The 25,917-nt window shown below is 38.9% G+C and overlaps 1 protein-coding gene and 1 non-coding gene across 2 annotated transcripts in view; both read right to left on the reverse strand.

Annotated features, from left to right (window-relative positions):
- Positions 1–1,688: 1,688 nt before the first annotated feature.
- Positions 1,689–1,796, reverse strand: LOC112713951 (small nucleolar RNA R71). Its single transcript, XR_003158911.1, has one exon. It is a non-coding gene; the product is annotated as a small nucleolar RNA R71 (small nucleolar RNA).
- Positions 1,797–20,479: 18,683 nt separating this feature from the next.
- LOC112709070 (dehydrodolichyl diphosphate synthase 6-like) overlaps positions 20,480–25,917 on the reverse strand; it is a 41,657-nt gene continuing 36,219 nt past the window's right edge. Inside the window, exon 2 of the mRNA XM_025760972.3 lies at positions 20,480–20,629. Coding sequence (XP_025616757.2) covers positions 20,480–20,629 — 150 coding nt within the window. The remainder of the gene's footprint in view (positions 20,630–25,917) is intronic.

Genomic DNA, 25,917 nt, shown 5'->3' on the forward strand with positions numbered 1-25,917 from the left:
TAAGTTTGGTGTTAACTGCATGCATCCATTCATGTGTTCTTAAGGATCTTCAAATAATTCTTGATGATTTCTTACTCTGATCTTTGAATTCTCTTGACTTGAGTGTTTTTTGTGTCTCATATGCATTCTCATTAGTGTCAGTAGTATACAAACTGCTAAGTTTGGTGTCTTGCATGCATTGTTATTTGATTCTTGTTGCATTTTGATTTATCCTTATTATTAAAAATCCAAAAATATTTGTAATTTGTGTCTTTTCAAGTCAATAATACAGAGAATTGAAGACTCAGAACATTCAGCAGAGGAATTGCACAGAAAAAGCTGGGCGTTCAAAACGCCCAGTGAAGAAGGACAGACTGGCGTTCAAACGCCAGCCAGGGTACCTGGTTGGGCGTTTAACGCCCAAAAGGGTATAGTTTTGGGCGTTAAACGCCAGAATGTCCACCATTCTGGGCATTTAACGCCAGGATGGCTAAAGGGGGAAGATTTTGTTTTCAAATCAAATTTTTTCAAGTTTTCAAAGTTTTTCAAAATCAAATCTTTTTTTTCAAATCAATTTTTCAATCAAATCTTTTTCAAAATCAATTTCTTTCTATTTTCAAAGATACTTACTATCAATTAATGATTTGATTCAACATTTCAAGTATGTTGCCTTTTCTGTTGAGAAAGGTTTAATGTTTGAATCATATCTTTTCTTGTTAGTCAAGTTTTTAATTTTCAAAATCAAATCTTTTTTTTAAATGTTTTTCAAATCATATCTTCTCAATCACATCTTTTTAAAACTAATCATATTTTCTTAACCACATCTTTTTCAAAATAGTTTTCAATCAAATCTTTTTGATTTCTAATTTTAAAATCTTTTTCAAAAATCACTTGATTTCTTTTCCACTTTCATTTTCGAAAATCAAGTATTGTTTTCAAAAATGTTTTCAAAATCTTTTACTTAATTTTCAAAAATTACTTCCCTCCTTCTCACATCCTTCTATTCATGGACTAACACTATCCCTTAATGCAAAATTCGAACTCCATCTTCTTTGATAAGTTCGAATTTTCTACTTCTGTCTTCTACTCTTCTTTTCCTCTGACACTTTAAGGAATCTCTATACTGTGACATAGAGGATTCCACATTTTCTTGTTCTCTTCTCTTTCTTATGAGCAGGAGCAAAGACAAAGGCATTCTTGTTGATGCTGATCCTGAACCTGAAAGGACCTTGAAGAGAAAGCTAAGAGAAGCCAAAGCACAACTCTCTTTAGAGGACCTGACCGAATTCTTCAAAGAAGAAGAACACATGGCAGCTGAAAACAACAATGCCAACAATGCAAGGAAGGTGCTGGGTGACTTTAATGCACCTACTCCCGATTTCTATGGGAGGAGCATCTCTATCCCTGCCATTGGAGCAAACAACTTTGAGCTTAAGCCTCAATTAGTTTCTCTAATGCAACAGAATTGCAAGTTCCATGGACTTCCATTGGAAGATCCTCATCAGTTCTTAACTGAGTTCTTGCAAATCTGTGACACTGTCAAGACTAATGGGGTTGACCCTGAGGTCTACAAACTTATGCTATTCCCTTTTGCTGTAAGAGACAGAGCTAGAACATGGTTGGACTCTCAACCTAAAGAAAGCCTGGACTCTTGGGAAAAGCTAGTCAATGCCTTCTTGGCAAAGTTCTTTCCACCTCAAAAATTGAGTAAGCTTAGAGTGGAAGTCCAAACCTTCAGACAGAAGGAAGGAGAATCCCTCTATGAAGCTTGGGAAAGATACAAACAATTAATCAGAAAGTGTCCTTCTGATATGCTTTCTGAATGGAGCATCATAGGTATTTTCTATGATGGTCTCTCTGAACTATCCAAGATGTCTTTGGATAGCTCTGCAGGAGGATCTCTTCATCTGAAGAAGACGCCTACTGAAGCTCAAGAACTGATTGAAATGGTTGCAAATAACCAATTCATGTACACTTCTGAAAGAAATCCTGTGAACAATGGGACTAGTCAGAAGAAAGAAATTCTTGAGATTGACACTCTGAATGCCATATTGGCTCAGAATAAAATATTGACTCAACAAGTCAATATGATTTCTCAAAGTCTGTTTGGAATGCAAAATGCACCAAGCAGTACTAAGGAGGCTTCATCTGAGGAAGAAGCTTATGATCCTGAGAACCCTTCAATGGAAGAGGTGAATTACATGGGAGAACCCTATGGAAACACCTATAATTCTTCATGGAGAAATCATCCAAATTTTTCATGGAAGGATCAACAGAGACCCCAACAAGGTTTCAACAACAATAATGGTGGAAGAAACAGGTTTAGCAATAGCAAGCCTTTTCCATCATCTTCTCAGCAACAGACAGAGAGTTCTAAGCAGAATAACTCTGACTTAGCAACCATGGTCTCTGATCTGATCAAAACCACTCAAAGTTTCATGACTGAAACAAGATCCTCCATTAGAAATTTGGAGGCACAAGTGGGTCAGCTGAGCAAGAAAATTACTGAACTCCCTCCTAGTACTCTCCCAAGCAATACAGAAGAAAATCCAAAAGGAGAGTGCAAGGCCATCAACATGGCCGAATTTTGGGAGGAAGGAGAGGCAGTGAACGCCACTGAGGAAGGCCTCAATGGGCGTCCACTAGCCTCCAATGAGTTCCCCAATGAGGAATCATGGGAATCTGAGGCTCAAATTGAGACCATAGAGATTCCATTGGACTTACTTCTGCCATTCATGAGCTCTGATGAGTATTCTTCCTCTGAAGAGGATGAGTATGTCACTGAAGAGCAAGTTGCTAAATACCTTGGAGCAATCATGAAGCTGAATGACAAGTTATTTGGAAATGAGACTTGGGAGGATAAATCCCCTTTGCTCACCAAAGAACTGGATGACTTGTCTAGGTAGAAACTGCCTCAAAAGAGACAGGATCCTGAGAAGTTTTCAATACCTTGTACCGTAGGCACCATGACCTTCAAGAAGGCCTTGTGTGACTTAGGGTCAAGTGTAAACCTCATGCCTCTCTCTGTAATAGAGAAGTTAGGAATCTCTGAGGTGCAAGCTGCAAAAATCTCACTAGAGATGGCAGACAATTCAAGAAAACAAGCCCATGGACTTGTAGAGGATGTTCTGATTAAAGTTGAAGACCATTACATCCCTACTGATTTCATAGTCCTAGAGACTGGGAAGTGCATGGATGAATCCATCATCCTTGGCAGACCCTTCCTAGCCACAGCAAAGGCTGTGATTGATGTTGATAGAGGAGAGTTGATCATTCAAGTGAATGAAGAATCCTTGGTGTTTAAGGCCCAAGGATATCCCTCTGTCACCATGGAGAGGAAGCATGAAGAGCTTCTCTCAAATCAGAGCCAAACAGAGCCCCCACAGTCAAACTCTAAGTTTGGTGTTGGGAGGCCACAACCAAACTCTAAGTTTGGTGTTGAACCCCCACATTCAAACTCTAAGTTTGGTGTTGGGAGGTTCCAACATGGCTCTGAGCATTCCTGAGGCTCCATGAGAGTCCTCTGTCAAGCTACTGACATTAAAGAAGCGCTTGTTGGGAGGCAACCCAATGTTTTATAATTAACTATTTTCTTTTGTTATTTTATATTTTTTGTAGGTTGATGATCATGAGAAGTCACAAAATCAATGAAAAAAGCAAAAACAGAATGAAAAACAGGAAGAAAAACAGCACACCCTGGAGGACGCACCTACTGGCGTTTAAACGCCAGTGAGGCTAGCTGTTGGGCGTTTAACGCCCAGTCTGGCACCATTCTGGGCGTTTAACGCCAGAAAGGGGCACCAGACTGGCGTTAAACGCCAGAAAAGGGCAAGAAGCTGGCGTTAAACGCCAGAAATGGGCACCAGCCCGGCGTTTAACGCCAGAATTGGCACAAAACGAGATTTTGCTTGCCATTTGGTGCAGGGATGACTTTTTCTTGACACCTCAGGATCTGTGGACCCCACAGGATCCCCACCTCTTCCCCAAAAACCCTTCACCTATCAAATCCCATCTTTCTCTTCACCACTCACATCCATCCTTCATAAAACCCCACCTACCTCACCATTCAAATTCAAACCACTTTCCCACCCAAACCCACCCTCAAGTGACCGAAACCTACCCTTTTGCCTCTCCTATATAAACCCTCCTTCACTCCTTCATTTTCACACAACATACACACCACTTCTCCCCTTCTTGGCCGAAAACAAAAGCCATTCCCTTTCCCCTCATTTCTTCTTCTTCTACTCTCTTCTTTCTTCTTTTGCTCGAGGACGAGCAAACGTTTTAAGTTTGGTGTGGGAAAAGCATTGCTTTTTGTTTTTCCATAACCATTTATGGCATCCAAGGCCGGAGAAACCTCTAGTAAGAGGAAAGGGAAGGCAAAAGCTTCTACCTCCGAGTCATGGGAGATGGAGAGATTCATCTCAAGGGTGCATCAAGACCACTTCTATGAAGTTGTGGCCTTGAAGAAGGTGATCCCTGAGGTCCCTTTTTCACTCAAAAAGGGTGAATATCCAGAAATCCGACATGAGATCCGAAGAAGAGGTTGGGAAGTTCTTACCAACCCCATTCAACAAGTCGGAATCTTGATGGTTCAAGAGTTCTATGCCAATGCATGGATCACCAAGAACCATGATCAAAGTGTGAACCCGAATCCAAAGAATTATCTTACTATGGTTCGGGGGAAATACTTGGATTTTAGTCCGGAAAGTGTGAGGGTGGCGTTCAACTTGCCTATGATGCAAGGAGATGAACATCCGTACACTAGAAGGGTCAACTTTGAGCAAAGGTTGGACCAAGTCCTCACAATCATATGTGAAGAGGGCGCCCAATGGAAGAGAGATTCAAGAGGGAAGCCGGTTCAATTGAGAAGGCATGACCTCAAACCCGTGGCTAGAGGATGGTTGGAGTTTATCCAACGCTCAATCATTCCCACTAGCAACCGGTCCGAAGTTACCATAGACCGGGCTATCATGATTCATAGCATCATGATTGGAGAAGGAATAGAAGTTCATGAGGTTATAGCCCAAGAACTCTATAAGGTGGCGGACAAGTCCTCTACCTTGGCAAGGTTAGCCTTCCCTCATCTCATTTGTCACCTCTGTTATTCAGTTGGAGTTGACATAGAGGGAGACACCCCTATTGATGAGGACAAGCCCATCACTAAGAAGAGGATGGAGCACACAAGAGACCCCACTCATCATGAGATCCCTGAGATACCTCAAGGGATGCACTTTCCTCCACAAAACTATTGGGAGCAACTAAACACCTCCCTAGGAGAATTGAGTTCCAACATGGGACAACTAAGGGTGGAGCATCAAGAACACTCCATCATCCTCCATGAAATTAGAGAAGATCAAAGAATCATGAGAGAGGAGCAACAAAGACAAGGAAGAGACATTGAGGAGCTCAAGCACTCCATAGGATCTTCAAGAGGAAGAAAGAGCCGCCATCACTAAGGTGGACCCGTTCTTTGATTTCCTTGTTCTTCATTCTTCTGTTTTTCGAATTTTATGCTTATGTTTATCTATGTTTGTGTCTTGTGATCATTAGTGTCTTAGTGTCTATGCCTTAAAGTTATGAATGTCCTATGAATCCATCACCTCTCTTAATAAAAACGTGCTTAATTGAAAAAGAAAAAGAATTGCATGAATTTTGAATTTTATAACAGTTTAATTATTTTGATGTGGTGGCAATATTTTTGTTTTCTGAATGTATGCTTAAACAGTGCATATGTATCTTGAATTTGTGGTTCATGAATGTTGGCTCTTGAAAGAATGATGAAAAAGGAGACATGTTACTGAGGATCTGAAAAATCATTACAATGATTCTTGAAGCAAGAAAAAACAAAAAAAAATCGAAAAAAAAGGGAGAAAAAGAAAAGAAAACGAAAAAAAGAGAGAAAAGAAAGAAATAAAGTTGTGATCCAAGGCAAAAAGAGTGTGCTTAAGAACCCTGGACATCTCTAATTGGGGACTCTAGCAAAGCTGAGTCACAATTTGAAAAGGTTCACCCAATTATGTGTCTGTGGCATGTATGTATCCGGTGGTAATACTGGAAGACAGAGTGCTTTGGGCCACAGCCAAGACTCAATAAGTAGCTATGTTCAAGAATCATCATACTTAACTAGGAGAATCAATAACACTATCTTGATTCTGAGTTCCTAAAGAAGCCAATCATTCTGAATTTCAAAGGATAGAGTGAGATGCCAAAACTATTCAGAGGCAAAAAGCTAAAAGCCCCGCTCATCTAATTAATACTGATCTTCATAGATGTTTTTGGAATTCATTGCATATTCTCTTCTTTTTATCTTATTTGATTTTCAGTTGCTTGAGGACAAGCAACAATTTAAGTTTGGTGTTGTGATGAGCGGATAATTTGTACGCTTTTTGGCATTGTTTTTAGTATGTTTTTAGTATGATCTAGTTAGTTTTTAGTATATTTTCATTAGTTTTTAGTTAAAATTCACTTTTCTGGACTTTACTATGAGTTTGTGTGTTTTTCTGTGATTTCAGGTATTTTCTGTCTGAAATTGAGGGACCTGAGCAAAAATCTGATTCAGAGACTAAAAAGGACTGCAGATGCTGTTGGATTCTGACCTCCCTGCACTCGAAGTGGATTTTCTGGAGCTACAGAAGCCCAATTGGCGCGCTCACAACGGCGTTGGAAAGTAGACATCCTGGGCTTTCCAGCAATATATGATAGTCCATACTTTACCCAAGATTTGATGGCCCAAACCGGCGTTCAAAGTCACCTTCAAGATTTCCAGCGTTAAACGCCGGAACTGGCACCCAAATGGGAGTTAAACGCCCAAACTGGCACTAAAGCTGGCGTTTAACTCCAAGAAGAGTCTCTACACGAAAATGCTTCATTGCTCAGCCCAAGCACACACCAAGTGGGCCCAGAAGTGGATTTTTATGTCATTTACTCATTTCTGTAAACCTTAGGCTACTAGTTTTCTATAAGTAGGACCTTTTACTATTGTATTAAAAATCTTTTGATCACTTTAGATCTCTAGATCATCTTTGGACGTCTAGTTCTTAGATCATTGGGAGGCTGGCCTCACAGCCATGCCTAGACCTTGTTCTTATGTATTTTCAACGGTGGAGTTTCTACACACCATAGATTAAGGTGTGGAGCTCTGCTGTACCTCGAGTATTAATGCAATTACTATTGTTCTTCTATTCAATTCCACTTGTTCTTGTTCTAAGATATCACTTGTTCTTCAACTTGATGAATGTGATGATCTGTGACACTCATCATCATTCTCACTTATGAACGTGTGACTGACAACCACCTCCGTTCTACCTTCGATTGGGTGAATATCTCTTGGATTCCTGATTGCACGATGCATGGTTGATCGCCTGACAACCGAGTGCTCGCCTGACAACCGAGCCAACCATTCCGTGAGATCAGAGTCTTCGTGGTATAGGCTAGAACTGATGGCGGCATTCAAGAGAATCCAGAAGGTCTAACCTTGTCTGTGGTATTCTGAGTAGGATTCAATGATTGAATGACTGTGACGTGCTTCAAACTCCTAGCAGGCGGGGCGTTAGTGACAGACGCAAAAGAATCGCTGGATTCTATTCCGGCCTGACCGAGAACCGACAGATGATTAGCCATGCTGTGACAGAGCATAGGAACATTTTCACTGAGAGGATGGGAGGTAGCCACTGACAACGGTGAAACCCTACATAAGCTTGCCATGGAAAGGAGTAAGAAGGATTGGATGAAGACAGTAGGAAAGCAGAGAGACGGAAGGGAAGGCATCTTCATGCGCTTATCTGAAGTTCCTACCAATGAATTACATAAGTATCTCTATCTTTATCTTTATGTTTTTATGCGTTCATCACCATATCCAATTGAGTTTGCCTGACTAAGATTTACAAGATGACCATAGCTTGCTTCATACCAACAATCTCTGTGGGATCGACCCTTACTCGCGTAAGGTTTATTACTTGGACGACCCAGTACACTTGCTGGTTAGTTGTGCGAAGTTGTGTTTATGCCATGGTATTGAACACCAAGTTTTTGGATTCATTACCGGGGATTATTTGAGTTGTGAAAAGTATTGATCACAATTTCGCGCTACCAATTCCCATCAATTTGGCTATTGTATGTAATGTCCTGCTGAAGCTTGGTTGACCATGTCTAATCTTTTTTTAGACTGAAGCTTTAGACTAACATTGCATGATTCCTGGAATTCTTATTAAAAATAATTTTGAGTTTTTTATTTTCTTTTTCAAAAAAATTTTCGAAAAATTATAAAAAAAAAATTTTGTGTTTCTTGTTTGAGTCTAGAGTCAAATTTTAAGTTTGATGTCAATTACATGTTTTTTTATCTTTCTTGCATTGTTTGAAAACACATGCATGGTGTTCTTCATGATCTTCGAGTTGTTCTTGATGATTTTCTTTGTCTGATCTTTAAATTCTCTTGTTTTGTGTCTTTTGTTGTTTCTCATGTGCATTCTCAATTTGTTAGTGTCTCTAGTATGAAAATTTTTAAGTTTGGTGTCTTGCATATCTTTCTTTTCTTAAAAATTTTTTAAAAATATGTTCTTGATGTTCATCATGATCTTCAAAGTGTTCTTGGTGTTCATCTTGACATTCAAAGTATTCTTGCATGCATTATCTGTTTGATTCTAATTTTTCATGGTTAGTTTCATTTTGTTGTTTTTCTTTCTCCTCATTAAAAATTCAAAAAAATTTTCAAAATTATGTCTTTTCAAGTTAATAATACAGAGAATTGAAGATTCAGAACATACAGCAGAGGAATCACAGAGAAAAAGCTGGGCGTTCAAAACGCCCAGTGAAGAAGGAATTCTGGCGTTTAAACGCCAGCCAGGGTACCTGGCTGGGCGTTTAACGCCCAAAAAGGTAGACAAGTGGGCGTTAAACGCCAGAATGGATACCATTCTGGGCGTTTAACGCCAGAATAGCACCAAGGAGGAAATTTTGTTTTCAAATCATATCTTTTTCAATTTTTCAAGTTTTAAAACTGATTTTCGAAATCTTATCTTTTTCATATCTTCTCATATCAATCATATATCTTTCAAAATCAAATCTTTTTCATTTTTCTTTTATTTTTTTTCAAAAATCCTTGCTAACAATTAATGTTGTGATTCAAAAATTTCAAGTTTGTTACTTTCTTGTTAAGAAAGGTTCAATATTTGAATTTTAGAATCAAATCTTTTAATTTCTTGTTAGTCAAGTCATCAATTTTAAAATCAAATTTTTTTCAAAAATTTGTTTTTCAATCATATCTTTTCAAACATATCTTTTTCAATCAAATCTTTTTCAAATCATATCTTTTTCAACTTTTGATTTCAAAAATCTTTTCTAACTTCTTATCTTTTCAAAATTTGATTTTTCAAATCTTTTCACTAATTCTCATCTTTTTCAAAACCACCTAAATATGTTTCTCTCTCTAATTTTTGAAAATCACTAACCACTTTTTTAAAAATCTAACCAATTATTTTAATTTTTATATTCGAATTTCTTCTCTCTCCTATCTCTTTCTATTTAATCACTAACATTCCTCCTCTCTTAATAATTCAGACCCCCTCCCTCTCTATAAGTTTGATTCTTCTCTCTACCTCATCCTTTTATTCTCCTTTTCCTCTGACACATGAAGGAATCTCTATACTATGACATAGAGGATTCCATACTTTTTTTTTGTTTTCTTCTCTTTCATATGAGTAGGAACAAAGATAAAGGCATTCTTGTTGAAGTTGATCCTGAACCTGAAAGGACTCTTAAGAGGAAGCTAAGAGAAGCTAAAGCATAACTCTCTGGAGAGGACCTGACAGAAATTTTCAAAAAAGAAGAAGACATGGCAGCCAAAAATAACAACAATGCCAACAATGTAAGGAAGGTGCTTGGTGACTTTACTGCACCTACTCCCGACTTCTATGGGAGAAGCATCTCTATTCCTGCCATTGGAGCAAACAACTTTGAGCTTAAGCCTCAATTAGTTTCTATGATGCAACAGAATTGCAAGTTTTATGGACTTCTATTGGAAGATCCTCATCAATTCTTGGCTAAATTTTTGCAAATCTGTGACACTGTTAAGCCCAATGGAGTTGATCCCGAGGTCTACAGACTTATATGCTTTTCGCTTTTGCTGTAAGAGACAGAGCTAGTATATGGTTGAACTCACAACCTAGAGACAGCCTGAACTCTTGGGAAAGGCTAGTCAATGCCTTCTTAGCTAAATTCTTTCCACCTCAAAAGATGAGTAAGCTTAGACTGGAAGTTCAAACCTTCAAATAGAAGGAAGGTGAATCCCTCTATGATGCTTGGGAAAGATACAAGCAGTTGATCAGAAGGTGTCCCTCTGACATGCTTTTAGAATGGAGCATCATAGGTATCTTCTATGATGGTCTGTCTGAGTTATCCAAGATGTCATTGGACCATTCTGCAGGCAGATCTATTCATCTAAAGAAAACTCCTGCAGAAGCTCAGGAACTCATTGAAATGGTTGCAAATAACCAGTTCATGTACACTTCTGAAAGAAATCCTGTGAAGAATGGGACAACTCAGAAGAAAGGAGTTCTTGAGATTGATACTCTGAATGCCATATTGGCTCAGAACAAATTATTGACTCAGCAAGTCAATATAATTTCTCAGAATCTGACCGGATTGCAAGCTGCATCTGGCAGTGCTAAAGAAGCCTCCTTTGAAGGAGAAGCTTATGACCCTGAAAATCCTGCAATGGAAGAGGTGAATTACATGGGAAAACCCTATGGAAACACCTACAATTCTTCATGGAGGAATCACCCAAATTTATCATGGAAGGATCAACAGAAGCCTCAACAAGGCTTCAATAACAATAATGGTGGGAGAAACAGGTTTGGCAATAACAAACATTTCCCATCATCTTCTTAGCAACAGACAGAGAACTCTGAGTAGAATTATTCTGGCTTAGCAACCATAGTCTCTGATCTATCTAAGATCATACTAAGTTTTATGAATGAAACAAGATCCTCCATTAGAAATTTGGAGGCACAAGTGGGTCACTTGAGTAAAAAGGTTACTGAAACTCCTCTTAGCACTCTCCCAAGCAATACAGAAGAAAATCCTAAGAGAGAGTGCAAGGCCATAATAATGACCAACATGGCTGAACCTAGAGAGAGTAAGGAGGATGTGATTCCCAGTAAAAAAAATGTCATGGGATGTCCTCTGAATGAAAAGAAGTTCCCCTTTGAGGAACCAAAGGAATCTGAGGCTCATACAGAAACCATAGAGATTCCATTGAACCTACTTCTACCATTCATGAGCTCTGATGAGTATTCTTCCTCTGAAGAAGATGAAGACATTATTGAAGAGCAAGTTGCTAAGTACCTTGGAGCAATCATGAAGCTGACTGCCAAGTTATTTGGTAATGAGACTTGGGAGGATGAACCTCTATTACTCATTAATGAACTAAACACCTTGGCTCAACTAAAGATACCTCAAAAGAAACCAGACCCTGGAAGGTTTTTAATACCTTGCACCATTGGCACCATGACCTTTGAGAAGGCTTTGTGTGACCTGGGGTCAAGTGTAAATCTCATGCCACTCTCTGTAATGGAGAAACTAGGGATCTTTGAGGTACAAGCTGCAAGAATCTCATTAGAGATGGTAGACAATTCAAGGAAATAGGCTTATGGACTTGTAGAGGATGTCTTAGTAAAGGTTGAAGGCCTTTACATCCCTACTGACTTCATAATCCTGGATACTGGGAAGAATAAGGATGAATCTATCATCCTTGGCAGACCCTTCCAAGCCACAGCAAAAGCTGTGATTGATGTTGACAGAGGAGAGTTGGTCCTTCAAGTGAATGAGGACTACCTTGTGTTTAAGGCTTAAGGATCTCCTTCTGTACACATGGAGAAGAAGCATGAAAAGCTTCTCTCAATACAGATTCAAACAGAACCCCAGCATTCAAACTCTAAGTTTGGTGTTGGGAGGCCCCAACCATGCTCTGAATATCTGTAAAGCTCCATGAGAGCTCACTGTCAAGCTATTGACATTAAAGAAGCACTTATTGGGAGGCAACCCAATTTTTATTTTCCAATTTCCATTGTTATTTTATGTTTTATTTATGTTGGTGATCATGTGGAGTCACAAAAACAACTACAAAAATCAAAGCAAACTCAAAAATAGCATTAAAAATAGCACACCCTGGAGGAGGAGCTTACTGGAGTTTAAACGCCAGTAAGGGTAGCAGAATGGGTGTTAAACGGCTAGTCTGGCACCATTATGGGCGTTTAACGCCAGAAAAGGGCACCAAGTTGGCGTTCAATGCCAGAAAGGGAAGAAAAGCTAGTGTTAAACGCCAGAAATGGGCAGCAACCAGGCGTTTAACACCAGGATTGGCACTAGGAGGGCGTTTACACGCCAAAATGGTGCAAGGATGAGAAATTCTTGACACCTCAGGATCTGTGGACCCCACAGGATCCCCACCTACCTCAACTCACTCTCTTTCTTCTTCACACCTCCCCATACCACACTTCCCCAAATACCCCTCACCAATCACCTCCATCTCTCTTCCCCATCACCTTTTCACCACTCATATCCACCCACTCTTCCCCAAAAACCCCACCTACCCCGCCTTTCAAAATTCAAAAACTTTCCCTCCCAAATCCAACCCTCACACACGAACCCTACCACTCTCTCCACTCCTATATAAACCCTTCATCCCTCCTTTATTTTCACACATCATAAACACTTCTTTCCCCTCTTGGCCGAATCACTCACACCTCTCCATCTCCTCCATTTCTTCTTTTTCTCCGTCCCTTCTCTCTTCTTTTGCTCGAGGACGTGCAAACATTTTAAGTTTAGTGTGGAAAAATTGTTGCTTTTTGTTTTTCCATAACCATTTATGGCACCTAAGGTTGGAGAAACCTCTAGAAAGAGGAAAGGGAAGGCAAAAGCTTCCACCTCTGAGTCATGGAAGATGGAGAGATTCATCTCAAAGGTCCATCAAGACCACTTCTATGAAGTTGTGGCCAAGAAGAATGTGATCCCTGAGGTCACTTTCATGCTCAAAAGGAATGAGTATCCGGAGATCCAACATGAGATCCGAAGAAGAGTTTGGAAAGTTCTCACCAACCCCATTCAACAAGTCAGAATCTTAATGGTTCAAGAATTCTATGCTAACGCATGGATCACCAAGAACCATGATCAAAGTGTGAACCCGAACCCAAAGAATTGGCTCATAATGGTTCGGGGAAAATACTTAGATTTCAGTCTAGAAAATGTAAGGTTGGCATTCAACTTGCCTATGATGCAAGGAGATGCACGCCCCTACACTAGAAGGGTCAACATTGGTCAAAGGTTAGACCAGGTCCTCATGGACATATGTGTGGAAGGAGCTTAGTGGAAAAGAGACTCCAAAGGCAAGTCGGTTCAATTGAGAAGGCATGACCTTAAACCCGTGGCTAGAGGATAGCTAGAGTTCATCCAACGCTCTATTATTCCTACTAGCAACCGGTCTGAAGTAACTATGGATCGGGCTATCATGATACATAGTATCATGATTGGAGAGGAAGTGGAAGTTCATGAGATCATACCTCTAGAACTATACAAGGTTGCTGACAAACCTTCCACTTTGGCAAGGTTAGCCTTCCCTCATCTCATTTGTCACCTATGCAGTTTAGCTGGAATTATCATAGAGGAAGACATCCTCATTGAAGAGGACAAGCCCATAACTAAAAAGAGGATGGAGCAAATAAGAGAGCCCACTCATGGACCTCAACAAGAGCATGAGGAAGTTCCTCATCAAGAAATCCCTGAGATACCTCAAGGGATGCATTTTTCTCCACACAACTATTGGGAGTAACTCAACACCTCTTTGGGAGATTTGAGTTCCAACATGGAGCAACTAAGGATGGAGCACCAAGAGCACTCCATTATTCTCCATGAAATTAGAGAGGATCAAATAGCCATGAGGGAAGAGCAATAAAGGAAAGGAAGAGACATAGAGGATCTCAGGTGTTCCATTGGATCTTCAAGAGGAAGAACTAGCCGCCATCACTGAGGTGGACCCGTTCTTTGATTTCCTTGTTCTTAACTTTCTGTTTTTCGATTTTTATGCTTTATGTGTTATCTATGTTTGTGTCTTCATTACATGATCATTAGTGTCTAGTATCTATGTCTTAAAGCTATGAATAATTCCATGAATTCTTCACCTTTCTTAAATGAAAAATGTGCCTAATTACAAAAGAACAAGAAGTACTTAAATTTCAAATTTTATCTTGAAATTAGTTTAATTATTTTGATGTGGTGGCAATACTTTTTGTTTTCTGAATGAATGCTTGAACAGTGTATATTTTTTATAGTGAAGTTTATGAATGTTAAAATTGTTGGCTCTTAAAAGAATGATGAACAAAAAGAAATGTTATTGATAATCTGAAAAATCATGAAATTGATTCTTGAAGCAAGAAAAAGTAGTGAGTAACAAAGCTTGCAAAAAAATAAAGAAAAAGAAAGAAAAAAAGAAAAAGCAAGCAGAAAAAACCAATAGCCCTTTAAACCAAAAGGCAAGGGTAAAAAGGATCCAAGGCTTTGAGCATCAATGGATAGGAGGGCCCAAAGGAATAAAATCCTGGCCTAAGCGACTAAACCAAGATGTCCCTAACCATGTGCTTGTGTCATGAAGGTCCAAGTGAAAAACTTGAAACTAAGTGGTTAAAGTCGTGATCCAGTTATGTTTCTGGACACCTCTAACTGGGGACTTTAGCAAAGCTGAGTCACAATCTGAAAAGGTTCACCCAGTTATGTGTCTGTGGCATTTATGTATCCGGTGGTAATACTGGAAAACAAAGTGCTTAGGGTCACGGCCAAGACTCATAAAGTAGCTGTGTTAAAGAATCAACGTACTGAACTAGGAGAATCAATAACACTATCTAAAGTTCTGAGTTCCTATAGATGCCAATCATTCTGAATTTCAAAGGATAAAGTGAGATGCCAAAATTGTTCAGAAGCAAAAATCTACTAGCCCCGCTCATCTAATTGGGACTAAGTTTCATTGATATTGTGAGATTCATTGTATATTCTCTTCTTTTTATTCTATTTTGTTTTTAGTTGCTTAGGGACAAGCAACAATTTAAGTTTGATGTTGTGATGAGCGGATAATTTATACGCTTTTTGGCATTGTTTTTAAGTAGTTTTTAGTATGATTTAGTTAGTTTTTAGTATATAATTATTAGTTTTTATGCAAAAATCATATTTCTGGACTTTACTATGAGTTTGTGTGTTTTTCTGTGATTTTAGATATTTTCTGGCTGAAATTGAGGGACCTAAGCAAAAATCTAATTCAGAGGCTGAAAAAGGACTACAAATTCTATTGGATTTTGACCTCCCTGCACTCGAAATGGCTTTTCTGGAGCTACAGAAGCCCAATTGGCGCGCTCTCAATTGCGTTGAAAAGTAGACATCTTGGGCTTTCCATCAATGTACTATTTTTTTCCCGAGATTTGATGGCTCAAACTGGCATTCCAAGTCAGCATAAAAATTCGGGCGTAAAATGCCCAAACTGGCATAAAAGTAGGAGTTAAACGCCCAAACTGGCACCAGAGCTGGCGTTTAACTCCAAGAGAAGCCTATGCACGTGAAAGCTTCAATGCTCAGTCCAAGCACACACCAAGTGGGCCCCAGAATTGGATTTCTGCATCATTTACTTATTTCTGTAAACCCTAGGTTACTACTTCTCTATAAATAGGACCTTTTACTATTGTATTTTCATCTTTTTGATCATTTGTGATCTTTTGATCATCTTTGATTTTGGGATCAGGTCTTTGAACCCTTTTTCAATTGTTTCATGTTATTTGGGAGTTATAGCCGAGCCTAGACCTTATCCTTATGTATTTTCAACGGTGGAGTTTCTACACATCATAAATTAAGGTGTGGAACTCTATGGTTCCTCATGAATTAATGCAAAATACTATTGTTCTTCTATTCAATTCAAGCTTATTCTTGTTCTAAGATATTCACTTGTACTTCAACTTGATGGATGTGATGATCCGTGACACTCATCATCATCCTCCCTTATGAATGTGTGTCTGACAACCACTTCCGTTCTATTTGCGAGAGCTTGAGTGTGTATCTCTTGACCTCCTGGTTCACAACGCATGGTTGCCTCTCCTGACAATAGAGCTTCCATTCTATGCAATCAGAGTCTTCGTGGTATAAGCTAGAATCAAATAGGCGGCATTCTTGAGATCCGAAAAGTCTAAACCTTGTCTGTGGTATTCTGAGTAGGATCTGGGATGGGATGACTGTGACGAGCTTCAAACTCATGACTATGGGGCACAGTGATAGTGCGCAAAAGGATCAATGGATCTTATTCCGACACGATCGAGAACCGACAACTGCTTAGCCATGCGGGAAACCGTAGAGGACCTTTTTCACTGAGAGGATGGATGGTAGCCATTGACAACGGTGATCCACCTACATACAGCTTGCCATGGAAGGGAGTATGAATGATTGGATGAAGGCAATAGGAAAGCAGAGGCTCAGAGGGAACAAAGCATCTTCATACGCTTATTTAAAATTCCCACCAATGAATTGCATAAGTATTTCTATCCTATTTTATGTTTTATTTCATTCTTTTAATTATCAAAACCCTATAACAATTTGAATCCGCTTGACTGAGATTTACAAGATGGCCATAGCTTACTTCAAGCCGACAATCTCCGTGGGATCGACCCTTACTCACGTAAGGTATGACTTGGACGACTCAGTGCACTTGCTGGTCAGCTGCACAAAGTTGTGTATCACGATTTCGTGTACCAGTTAAAAATTGGTTTTTACTAAAAATTGTAAAACTTCTAACTTTCAAAACTCATAATGCCAAAACAAATCAACCATATCCAAAAACACCCCAAAGGCTCATACCAAACATTCCTCATTCATTCAACTACCTAGACCATTTCCTATTCAATAAATTTCTTAGATCCTCACCAACCCCATTATGACCAAAATCATCAACAAGCACTATCAACCATTAAAAATATCTATCATAATCATTATTCCTCCATTCAACATCATCAAAACTAAAAATCAACATCAATTATCATCAACATTAATAACGATCAATACTCATCATAATCATTCTCCAACACATACAATTCATTTAACCTTCATCATAATTCATATATCCCACATTCCAAAACTCCATATCATCATCATCATCACCATCATCATACAACTCATCCTCAAACATAAAATTCACATACAATTAATTGTACACCCAATTATTCAATCCTATCTTAAAGTCTACTAGCCTAAGTTTCACGAAATATTACATATTAACTAAAAAAACTGAAACTATACCTTGGCCAATTTCCACACAAGCACAAAATCACCAAATGAACTCTAAGTAAGTTCCACAAAGCTTCAGCCCCAAAATCTTAATTCCAAGTGCACTAATTCTTCAATTCAACTCCAATCAACAATAATTCAAACTATATCCATACAATATACCAAAATCAATCCTAGAGTTCACAAATATGACAAACCACAAGGGTTAAGAGCATTCTTACCTTATCCACTATAGATTGGGACAAAACCCAATAATAACTCAAGGTTAATTACCACCTAAATAACCAAAATCACAAAAGTCACACAAAATTAAACCCAAAATGCAAAAATGTATAGGGCAGAAAATTGGAGCACGGCTTTCAAGTTGCTATCAACTTTGTTTAGCTAAAATTGATGGACTTGGCAAGAGCTTCGCGTGGCCGTAAATGACACGCAAATCGAAGTACTGTAGCTCAAGATATGATCGAAACAAGATGATGATGAATAGTGCTTGTGTGCTCAAATGCTGAATGAAATGAGCTGAATGCTCATTAATGGTTATATATATATATATATATATATATATATATATATATATATATATATATATATATATATATATATATGTTGGACCAAAACTTTTAGAATTAGCGCCTGATTCTCAATTCTAAATATTTTTCTAAGAATTTTTACAGTTTTATTTTCTCTCATGCAGTATCGGACAGACTTGAGACGGTACTACTAACTAACTTACCGATACGTATAAAAGAAGTATTTTCAATTTTTCAAAGAAAAGTCGATACGGTTTTCAGGTAGAGGCACCTATTATGTATGTATATGTATATATATATATATATATATATATATATATATATATATATATATATATATATATATATTTAAGTGGTCATAATTTCCTTGCTATCAGAAAGGCGCAACCGGAAGCGTGGCATTCTGGTAGCAAGGGTGTTAAACTTTGTGAGACTAATTGATGAAGTTGGATTGTTTCTAGTTATAAACTGTGATTAGTTTCCTTATTATTTGAAAATGATTGATTGTTGGAATTCTTGATTATGTTGATTTTTTTGAGTTGGTGTTATCGTGGTAGTGGTTTAATAAAAGTTTGATGGAAATTATGATTTCTTTTGATTGATGATGTGGTACTAGTTGTTAAACGGAATTGAGTATCAAGAATCTTGTGTTTTAAAAAGTTGTTGATAGGGGATTGGTTAATGGTAGAAATTTAGGAAACCCTTAAGGGTGGTTAAGTCCATTTTTAAGGAGAGATTATGTCCAAATTTTTATAAGAACCCTGCTACCTGCTATTTACTCAAAATTTATTAGAACAGTGGCATAAATTTAAAAATCTATATAAAATAAAATTGTAATTCAAATGTAGTGAAACTTTATTTGAATCAAATTTTAGGATCTCTAGCATAACTATACCAAAATGAAGAGGTTTTTTATTAGAAATTATTTTTTCATGATTTTTTAAAGTCTATTACTACTTGCTGTTTTTTTTAAGAAGTTACCAAACAGAATAGCGAAACTTTGAAAATTTATAAAAAATTTAATTCTTAATACGGATACCCAAAACTAAAACTAAATTGACTCTTAAAATCCCTAGAAAATCTCCATTAAAGAGTTGAGTCGTTACGCTAGTGTTTTGCAACATATATCCACCCCATAAGAAATAAAACAATGTGTCAGATAGTCAACAAGAAGGGTGCGATTTTTCTTGCACTGTACCAGTTCAAGGAATCAAAAAATATAATTTTTTATTTTGTCATGAACCTTAGTTCATCATGGTCTCATGGACATGAAGTTTGCGCGATTCGGTGATCGATTGATATTTTTAGTATAAGAAAGAAATTGGAACATCGGGGACATATTAGAGTAAAAGATGAGGAAAAAGTATACTTAAAATATTAAAAGTAGTTATCCCTTATAGAAAAAAGAGATACAAAGTTAAATGATTCATCTGAGATAAGAGCTAGTCCCAAGATGACTTATGTCCCCAGTCAAAGAAACATATTGGCAGGAGAGAGAAACACCGTCCAAGAAAATGTACGGACTAGACAAAGACCCGAGCTAGTGAAAATGTACTAGCTAGGTAAAGTTGCTAGGTGAGGATACCCACTTTAAAGAAGAGTAGCATTTGACTGATATGAATTTGCCCATATGGTATATCATTTCTCACTAAATGCACATTTGCTATAGCAATATTCTGATTAAAATTTTAGTCTAACTGACACAAAAAAATCTGTGTGGCTTTAGTATCTGACTGACATGGAGGCACCCATGTGATACATGTGCTGACTGATTCAGTGGAGAAATCATATTCGGGATTCGTCCTAAGTAACGTCAGGCTGTGGATAGTTAACCGACGCGTGAGCTCATTGTCTGCACTAGGGACAGCCATGCATCATATTATTTGCACATTTGTATTTGATTGTATGTGTTTATTTTATTTCTTTGTAATTGTGTTTTTGGTCTCATTGCAACATGTTTGTGTGTTGATTTGGGTTTTTTACTTGTATTGTTGGTTTGTGAATGTATTGAGATGATTACGGATTGATGTTGTGATTGAGAATCGACTATGTGGCTGAGAGATGGTTAACATGACTAATTTTGTGGTTAAGATATGTTTAAGTTTATAATTTAAAGAAAGGGGTTAAATTGTTTTTAAGAAAATTTTTAAGGGATTAACAAATTTATTTTTGGAATATAAGATAACTATTTGCATTTATTTTGTATTTTTGTGGCATTCGCATTCTCTACTGAGAATGTGTGGTTTTGTTCTCAACCTAAATTTTCTAAAACATTTTTAGAGATATAGAAGGATAACTGATTAGGGAGCTACAGACAAGTAGAAAATTGGTTTGAATAGTTAATTTTGGGTTTATTGCACTTGCCCCTGATGTTTTCGAATGTATTTAACAGAAGGGTAGGTTTTATTTTTGAGTTCTATTTGAATAATTTTTGTGTATTATTCAAGGTTCGGAAAACCGGACCGGTCATCAAACCGTTCTAACTACTGGTTCACGGGTTTACTGGTCTAACCGGTCTAACCGATGGTTCAACCGAAAAAACTGTTTTAAAATGAAATAATAAATAAATTATAAATAAACATCCTAAAATATAATTATAGTATAATATAAATATTAAATAGTTTTCAAATTTAAAAAAATACATTAAATGTCATCAATCAAATTCATATAATCTTATTAATATACAAACTCAAGTTAAATAGTATAAAAGGAATGGCACCAAAAAATGAGGTAGTTAAGGCTACACAAACTAACAATACTCTCTGTTTGTTGTGGGCAGTGACCTTCATTGCCTTTTTTATGACTTGCATCATCTATCCTTCTTTCTTGCATAAAGAAGACCATAAAAGAGCACAAATCTCATTTGATCAGTACAATTCATGCATTATTTGGTGAATATTATGGTACACTACTTTGAGATGAGTTGTGCTGAATTTCAGGAGAAAAAGGCATCAAGAATGGGAAGAAGACAAACAAGAAGTTGGACGTGTGAAACTGGCGTGCCACTTGGGGGCAAATGCCATAAAAATGCACTGGTGTGGCACGCCAGGAGCTAAGCGTGGCACGCCAGTACTAAATTCCAGAAGGGAGATCTAAGCATGCATATGGGCATGGCACGCTAGTACAAAATTTCAGAGAGAAAGATGGAGGACACAAAAGGGGCATGGCACGCTAGGTTGGGCGTGGCACGCCTGACCCATCAACTACTATGGGCATACCACTTGAGCAAAGGGGCGTGGCATGCCAACTCACTATCTCAAGAAGAACCTCCACTACGGCGTGCCACTTGGTGTCGAAGGTGTGGCATGCCAGCTCCAAAAAGCCACTTGGGCGTGCCACTTGAAGACCCAGGCATGGCACGCCAAGCTTGAAGAGTGCACAAATACATGGGCATGCCACTTGAGCAGCATGGCGTGGCACGCTGGTACAATAATCCAGAGAAGGGACTGAAGGCAATTGAAGACTAGGCGTGCCACTTGAAGTCGAAGGCGTCGCACGCCAACCCCTTAACCTCACTTCGGCGTGCAACTTGAGCAACCAGGTGTGGCACGCCAATGCACAAGATAATACGAGCAAGGACTGGGCGTGCCACTTGGTGTCGAATGTGTGGCACGCCAATCTGAGCATGTCACTTAGGCGTGCCACTTGAAGGTCAAGACGTGGCATGCCAATTACTGGAGCGAGACAAGATCATGGGCGTGGCACGCCAACCTTTAGGCGTGGCACGCTGGTATAAGTTTCTAGAAAGGGTGGAAGATGCCAATTACATGGGGCGTGCCACTTGGTATCGAAGGCGTGGCACGCCATTCACTATTCTGTACTTAGGCGTGCCACTTGAGCAACCAGGCGTGGCACGCCAGTTCATTCAGAGGCCAGAGAAGCATTGGGGCGTGCCACTTGAGTTCATGGCGTGGCACACCAAACAGAGGAACCACTCACTCATAAAGGGGCATGGCGTGCCACGCTAGCGCAGCTTTCCAGAGAAGCTTAGCCAAGCACACAACAAGGGCGTGGCACACCAGACCTTGGGCATGCCACGCTAGTTCAAGTCTCCAGAAGCAAAGGAAAGTGGAAAAAGCAAAGGGCATGCCACTTGAGCTCGAAGGCGTGGCACGCCAACACAAGAATTCCACTATGGCATGCCACTTGAGTTCAAAGGCGTGGCATGCCAAGGTTGACAAAGGGACAAGCGTGCCACTTGAAGGATTGAGCGTGGCACGCCAAGCTATTCTGAAGGGCACGTGACACGCCGGTGAAGCGCCAGCCACACGCCAGTGGTGGACGAAATTGTGATCATCAATGTTGTACTCTTTATTGTTGTATGGAATAATTATAATGGCTCTTTGCTATGTGTGGACACAACTCCGTTTAACTAACCAGCAAGTGTACTGGGTCGTCCAAGTAATAAATCTTACGTGAGTAAGGGTCGATTCCACAGAGATTGTTGGTATGAAGCAAGCTATGGTCATCTTGTAAATCTCAGTCAGGCGGATAGTAATTGATTATGGATTTTTGAAAATTAATAAATAATAAACATAAAATAAAGATAAAGTTACTCATGTAATCCAATGTTGGGGATTTCAGATAGGCGTATGGAGATGCTGTGCTCCTCCTGAATCTCTGCTTTCCTACTGCTTTTATCCAATTTTATCACTCTCTTCTATGGCAAGCTGTATGTAGGGCATCACCGTTGTTAATGGATACATCCCATCCTCTCAGTAAAAAAGGTCCAAATGCTCTGTCACAGCACGGCTAATCATCTGTCGGTTCTCAATCAGGTTGGAGTAGAATCCTTTGATTCTTTTGCGTCTGTCAATAACGCCCAGCCTTCAGAAGTTTGAAGCTCGTCACAGTCATTCAATTCCAGAATCCTACTCAGAATACCACAGACAAGGTTAGACCTTCCGGATTCCCATGAATGCCGCCATCAATTCTAGCTTATACCACGAAGATTCTGTTTAAGGAATCCAAGAGATATGCGCCCAGTCTAGGGTAGAACGGAAGTGGTTGTCAATCACGCGCGTTCATAGGTGAGAATGATGATGAGTGTCACGGATCATCACATTCATCAAGTTGAAGTGCAAAGAATATCTTAGAATAGGAATAATTCGAATTGGATAGAAAATAATAGTAATTGCATTGAAACTTGAGGTACAGCAGAGCTCCAAACCCTTAATCTATGGTGTGTAGAAACTCCACCGTTGAAAATACATAAGTGAAAGGTTTAGGCATGGCCGAATGGCCAGCCCCCCAAAACGTGATCAATAGTCTCCTCAGATGAAGAATAAAATAAAACTGAGACCAAAGATGTCTAATACAATAGTAAATTATCCTATTTATACTAGACTAGCTACTAGGGTTTACATGAGTAAGTAATTGATGCATAAATCCACTTCCGGGGGCCCACTTGGTGTGTGTTTGGGCTGAGCTTGATCTATCCACGAGCTGAGGCTTCTTTTGGAGTTGAACGCCAAGTTGTAACGTGTTTTGGGCGTTCAACTCCGGGTCGTGACGTGTTTCTGGCGTTTTACTCCAGACAGCAACATGGAACTGGTGTTGAGCGCCAGTTTGCGTCATCAATTCCCGAATAAAGTATGGACTATTATATATTGTTGGAAAGCTCTAGATGTCTACTTTCCAACGCCGTTAAGAACGCGCCATTTGGAGTTCTGTAGCTCCAGAAAATCTATTTCAAGTGCAGGGAGGTCAGATTCCAACAGCATCAGCAGTCCTTTGTCAGCCTCCTATCAGAGTTTTGCTCAAGTCCCTCAATTTCAGCCAGAAATTACCTGAAATCATAGAAAAATACACAAACTCATAGTAAAGTCCAGAAATATGAATTTAACATAAAAACTATTGAAAACATCCCTAAAAGTAGCTTGAACTTACTAAAAGCTACCTAAAAACAATGGCAAAAAGCGTATAAATTATCCGCTCATCACAACACCAAACTTAAAATGTTGCTTGTCCCCAAGCAACTGAAAATCAAATAGGATAAAAAAAAGAGAATATACTATAAATTCCAAAATATCAATGAATATTAATTCTAATTAGATGAGCGGGACTTGTAGCTTTTTGCTTCTAAACAGTTTTGGCATCTCACTTTTTCCTTTGAAGTTCAGAATGATTGGCTTCTCTAGGAACTTAGAATTTCGGATGGTGTTATTGATTCACCTAGTTATGTATGTTGATTCTTGAATACAGCTACTTATGAGTCTTGGACGTGGCCCTAAGCACTTTGTTTTCCAGTATTACCACCAGATACATAAATGCCACAGACACATGACTGGGTGAACCTTTTCAGATTGTGACTCAGCTTTGCTAGAGTCCCCAGTTAGAGGTGTCCAGGGCTCTTAAGCACACTCTTTTGCTTTGGATCACGACTTTAACCACTCGGTCTCAAGCTTTTCACTTGGGCCTTCATGACACAAGCACATGGTTAGGGACAGCTTGGTTTAGCCGCTTAGGCCTGGATTTTATTTTCTTGGGCCCTCCTATCCATTGATGCTCAAAGCCTTGGATCCTTTTTACCCTTGCCTTTTGGTTTTAAGGGCTATTGGCTTTTTCTGCTTGCTTTTTCTTTTTCTTTCTATTTTTTTTCGCAAGCTTTTGTTTTTCACTGCTTTTTCTTGCTTCAAGAATCAATTTCATGATATTTCAGATTATCAATAACATTTCTCTTTGTTCATCATTCTTTCAAGAGCCAACAGTTTTAACATTCATAAACAACAAGATCAAAAATATGCACTGTTTAAGCATTCATTCAGAAAATAAAAAGTATTGTCACCACATCAATATACAACAACAACAAAGCCTTGTCCCACTAAGTGGGGTCGGCTACATGAATCAAACGACGCCATTGTGCTCTGTCATGTATCATGTCTACAGAGAGACCGTTTACATGTAGATCTCGTTTGACCACCTCATGGATGGTCTTCTTAGGTCTTCCTCTGCCTTTCGCCCTTTGTCCATCTTCCATCTCATCCACCCTCCTGACTGGATGTTCTATCGGTCTTCTTCTCACATGTCCAAACCACCTGAGACGCGATTCAACCATCTTTTCCACAATAGGTGCTACTCCAATTCTCTCCCTTATATCTTCATTCCTTATTTTATCCAATCGCGTATGACCACTCATCCATCTCAACATCTTCATCTCTGCCACACTCAGCTTATGTTCGTGCTCCCCTTTAGCCGCCCAACACTCCGTACCATACAGCATAGCCGGTCTTATAGCGATGCGATAGAATTTACCTTTAAGTTTTAAAGGCACTTTTTTGTCGCATATAAAACCAGATGCACTCCGCCATTTTGACCAACCTGCTTGGATCCTATGATTTACATCATGTTCAATCTCTCCATTATCCTGTATGATGCACCCAAGATACTTAAAACTTTTAACTTTTCGTAGGGTGTTCTCTCCAATTTTCACCTCTATATTGGAGTTTTCCCTTCTCAGACTGAACTTACATTCCATATATTCCGTCTTGCTACGGCTTATGCGCAGACCATACACTTCTAGAGCTTCTCTCCATAACTCCAACTTCTTATTTAGGTCTTCCCTTGACTCTCCCATAAGGACGATATCATCGGCAAAAAGCATGCACCATGGCACAGGCTCTTGGATGTGCTCTGTGAGTACTTCTAAGACTAATGTGAAAAGGTATGGACTTAAGGATGATCCCTGGTGTAATCCTATACCAATAGGGAATTCCTCTGTCACACCACCTTGAGTCTTCACACTAGTTGTGGCCCCATCATACATGTCTTTAATTGCCCGAATATATGCGATCCTTACTCTCCTCTTTTCTAAAACCTTCCATAAGACCTCCCTTGGTACCCTATCATACGCTTTTTCCAAATCAATAAACACCATGTGTAGATCCCTTTTATTACTACGATACCTCTCCATCATCCTTCTTAATAGGTATATCACTTCAGTGGTAAATCTGCCTGGCATAAATCCAAATTGGTTCTCTGTTACTTGTGTCTCTTTTCTCAACCTCCGTTCTATCACCCTTTCCCATAACTTCATAGTATGACTCATAAGCTTAATCCCTCTATAATTTCCGCAACTTTGTATATCCCCCTTATTCTTGTA

The sequence above is a fragment of the Arachis hypogaea genome, chromosome 9 (assembly GCF_003086295.3).
Source record: "Arachis hypogaea cultivar Tifrunner chromosome 9, arahy.Tifrunner.gnm2.J5K5, whole genome shotgun sequence".
Lineage (NCBI taxonomy): Eukaryota > Viridiplantae > Streptophyta > Magnoliopsida > Fabales > Fabaceae > Arachis > Arachis hypogaea.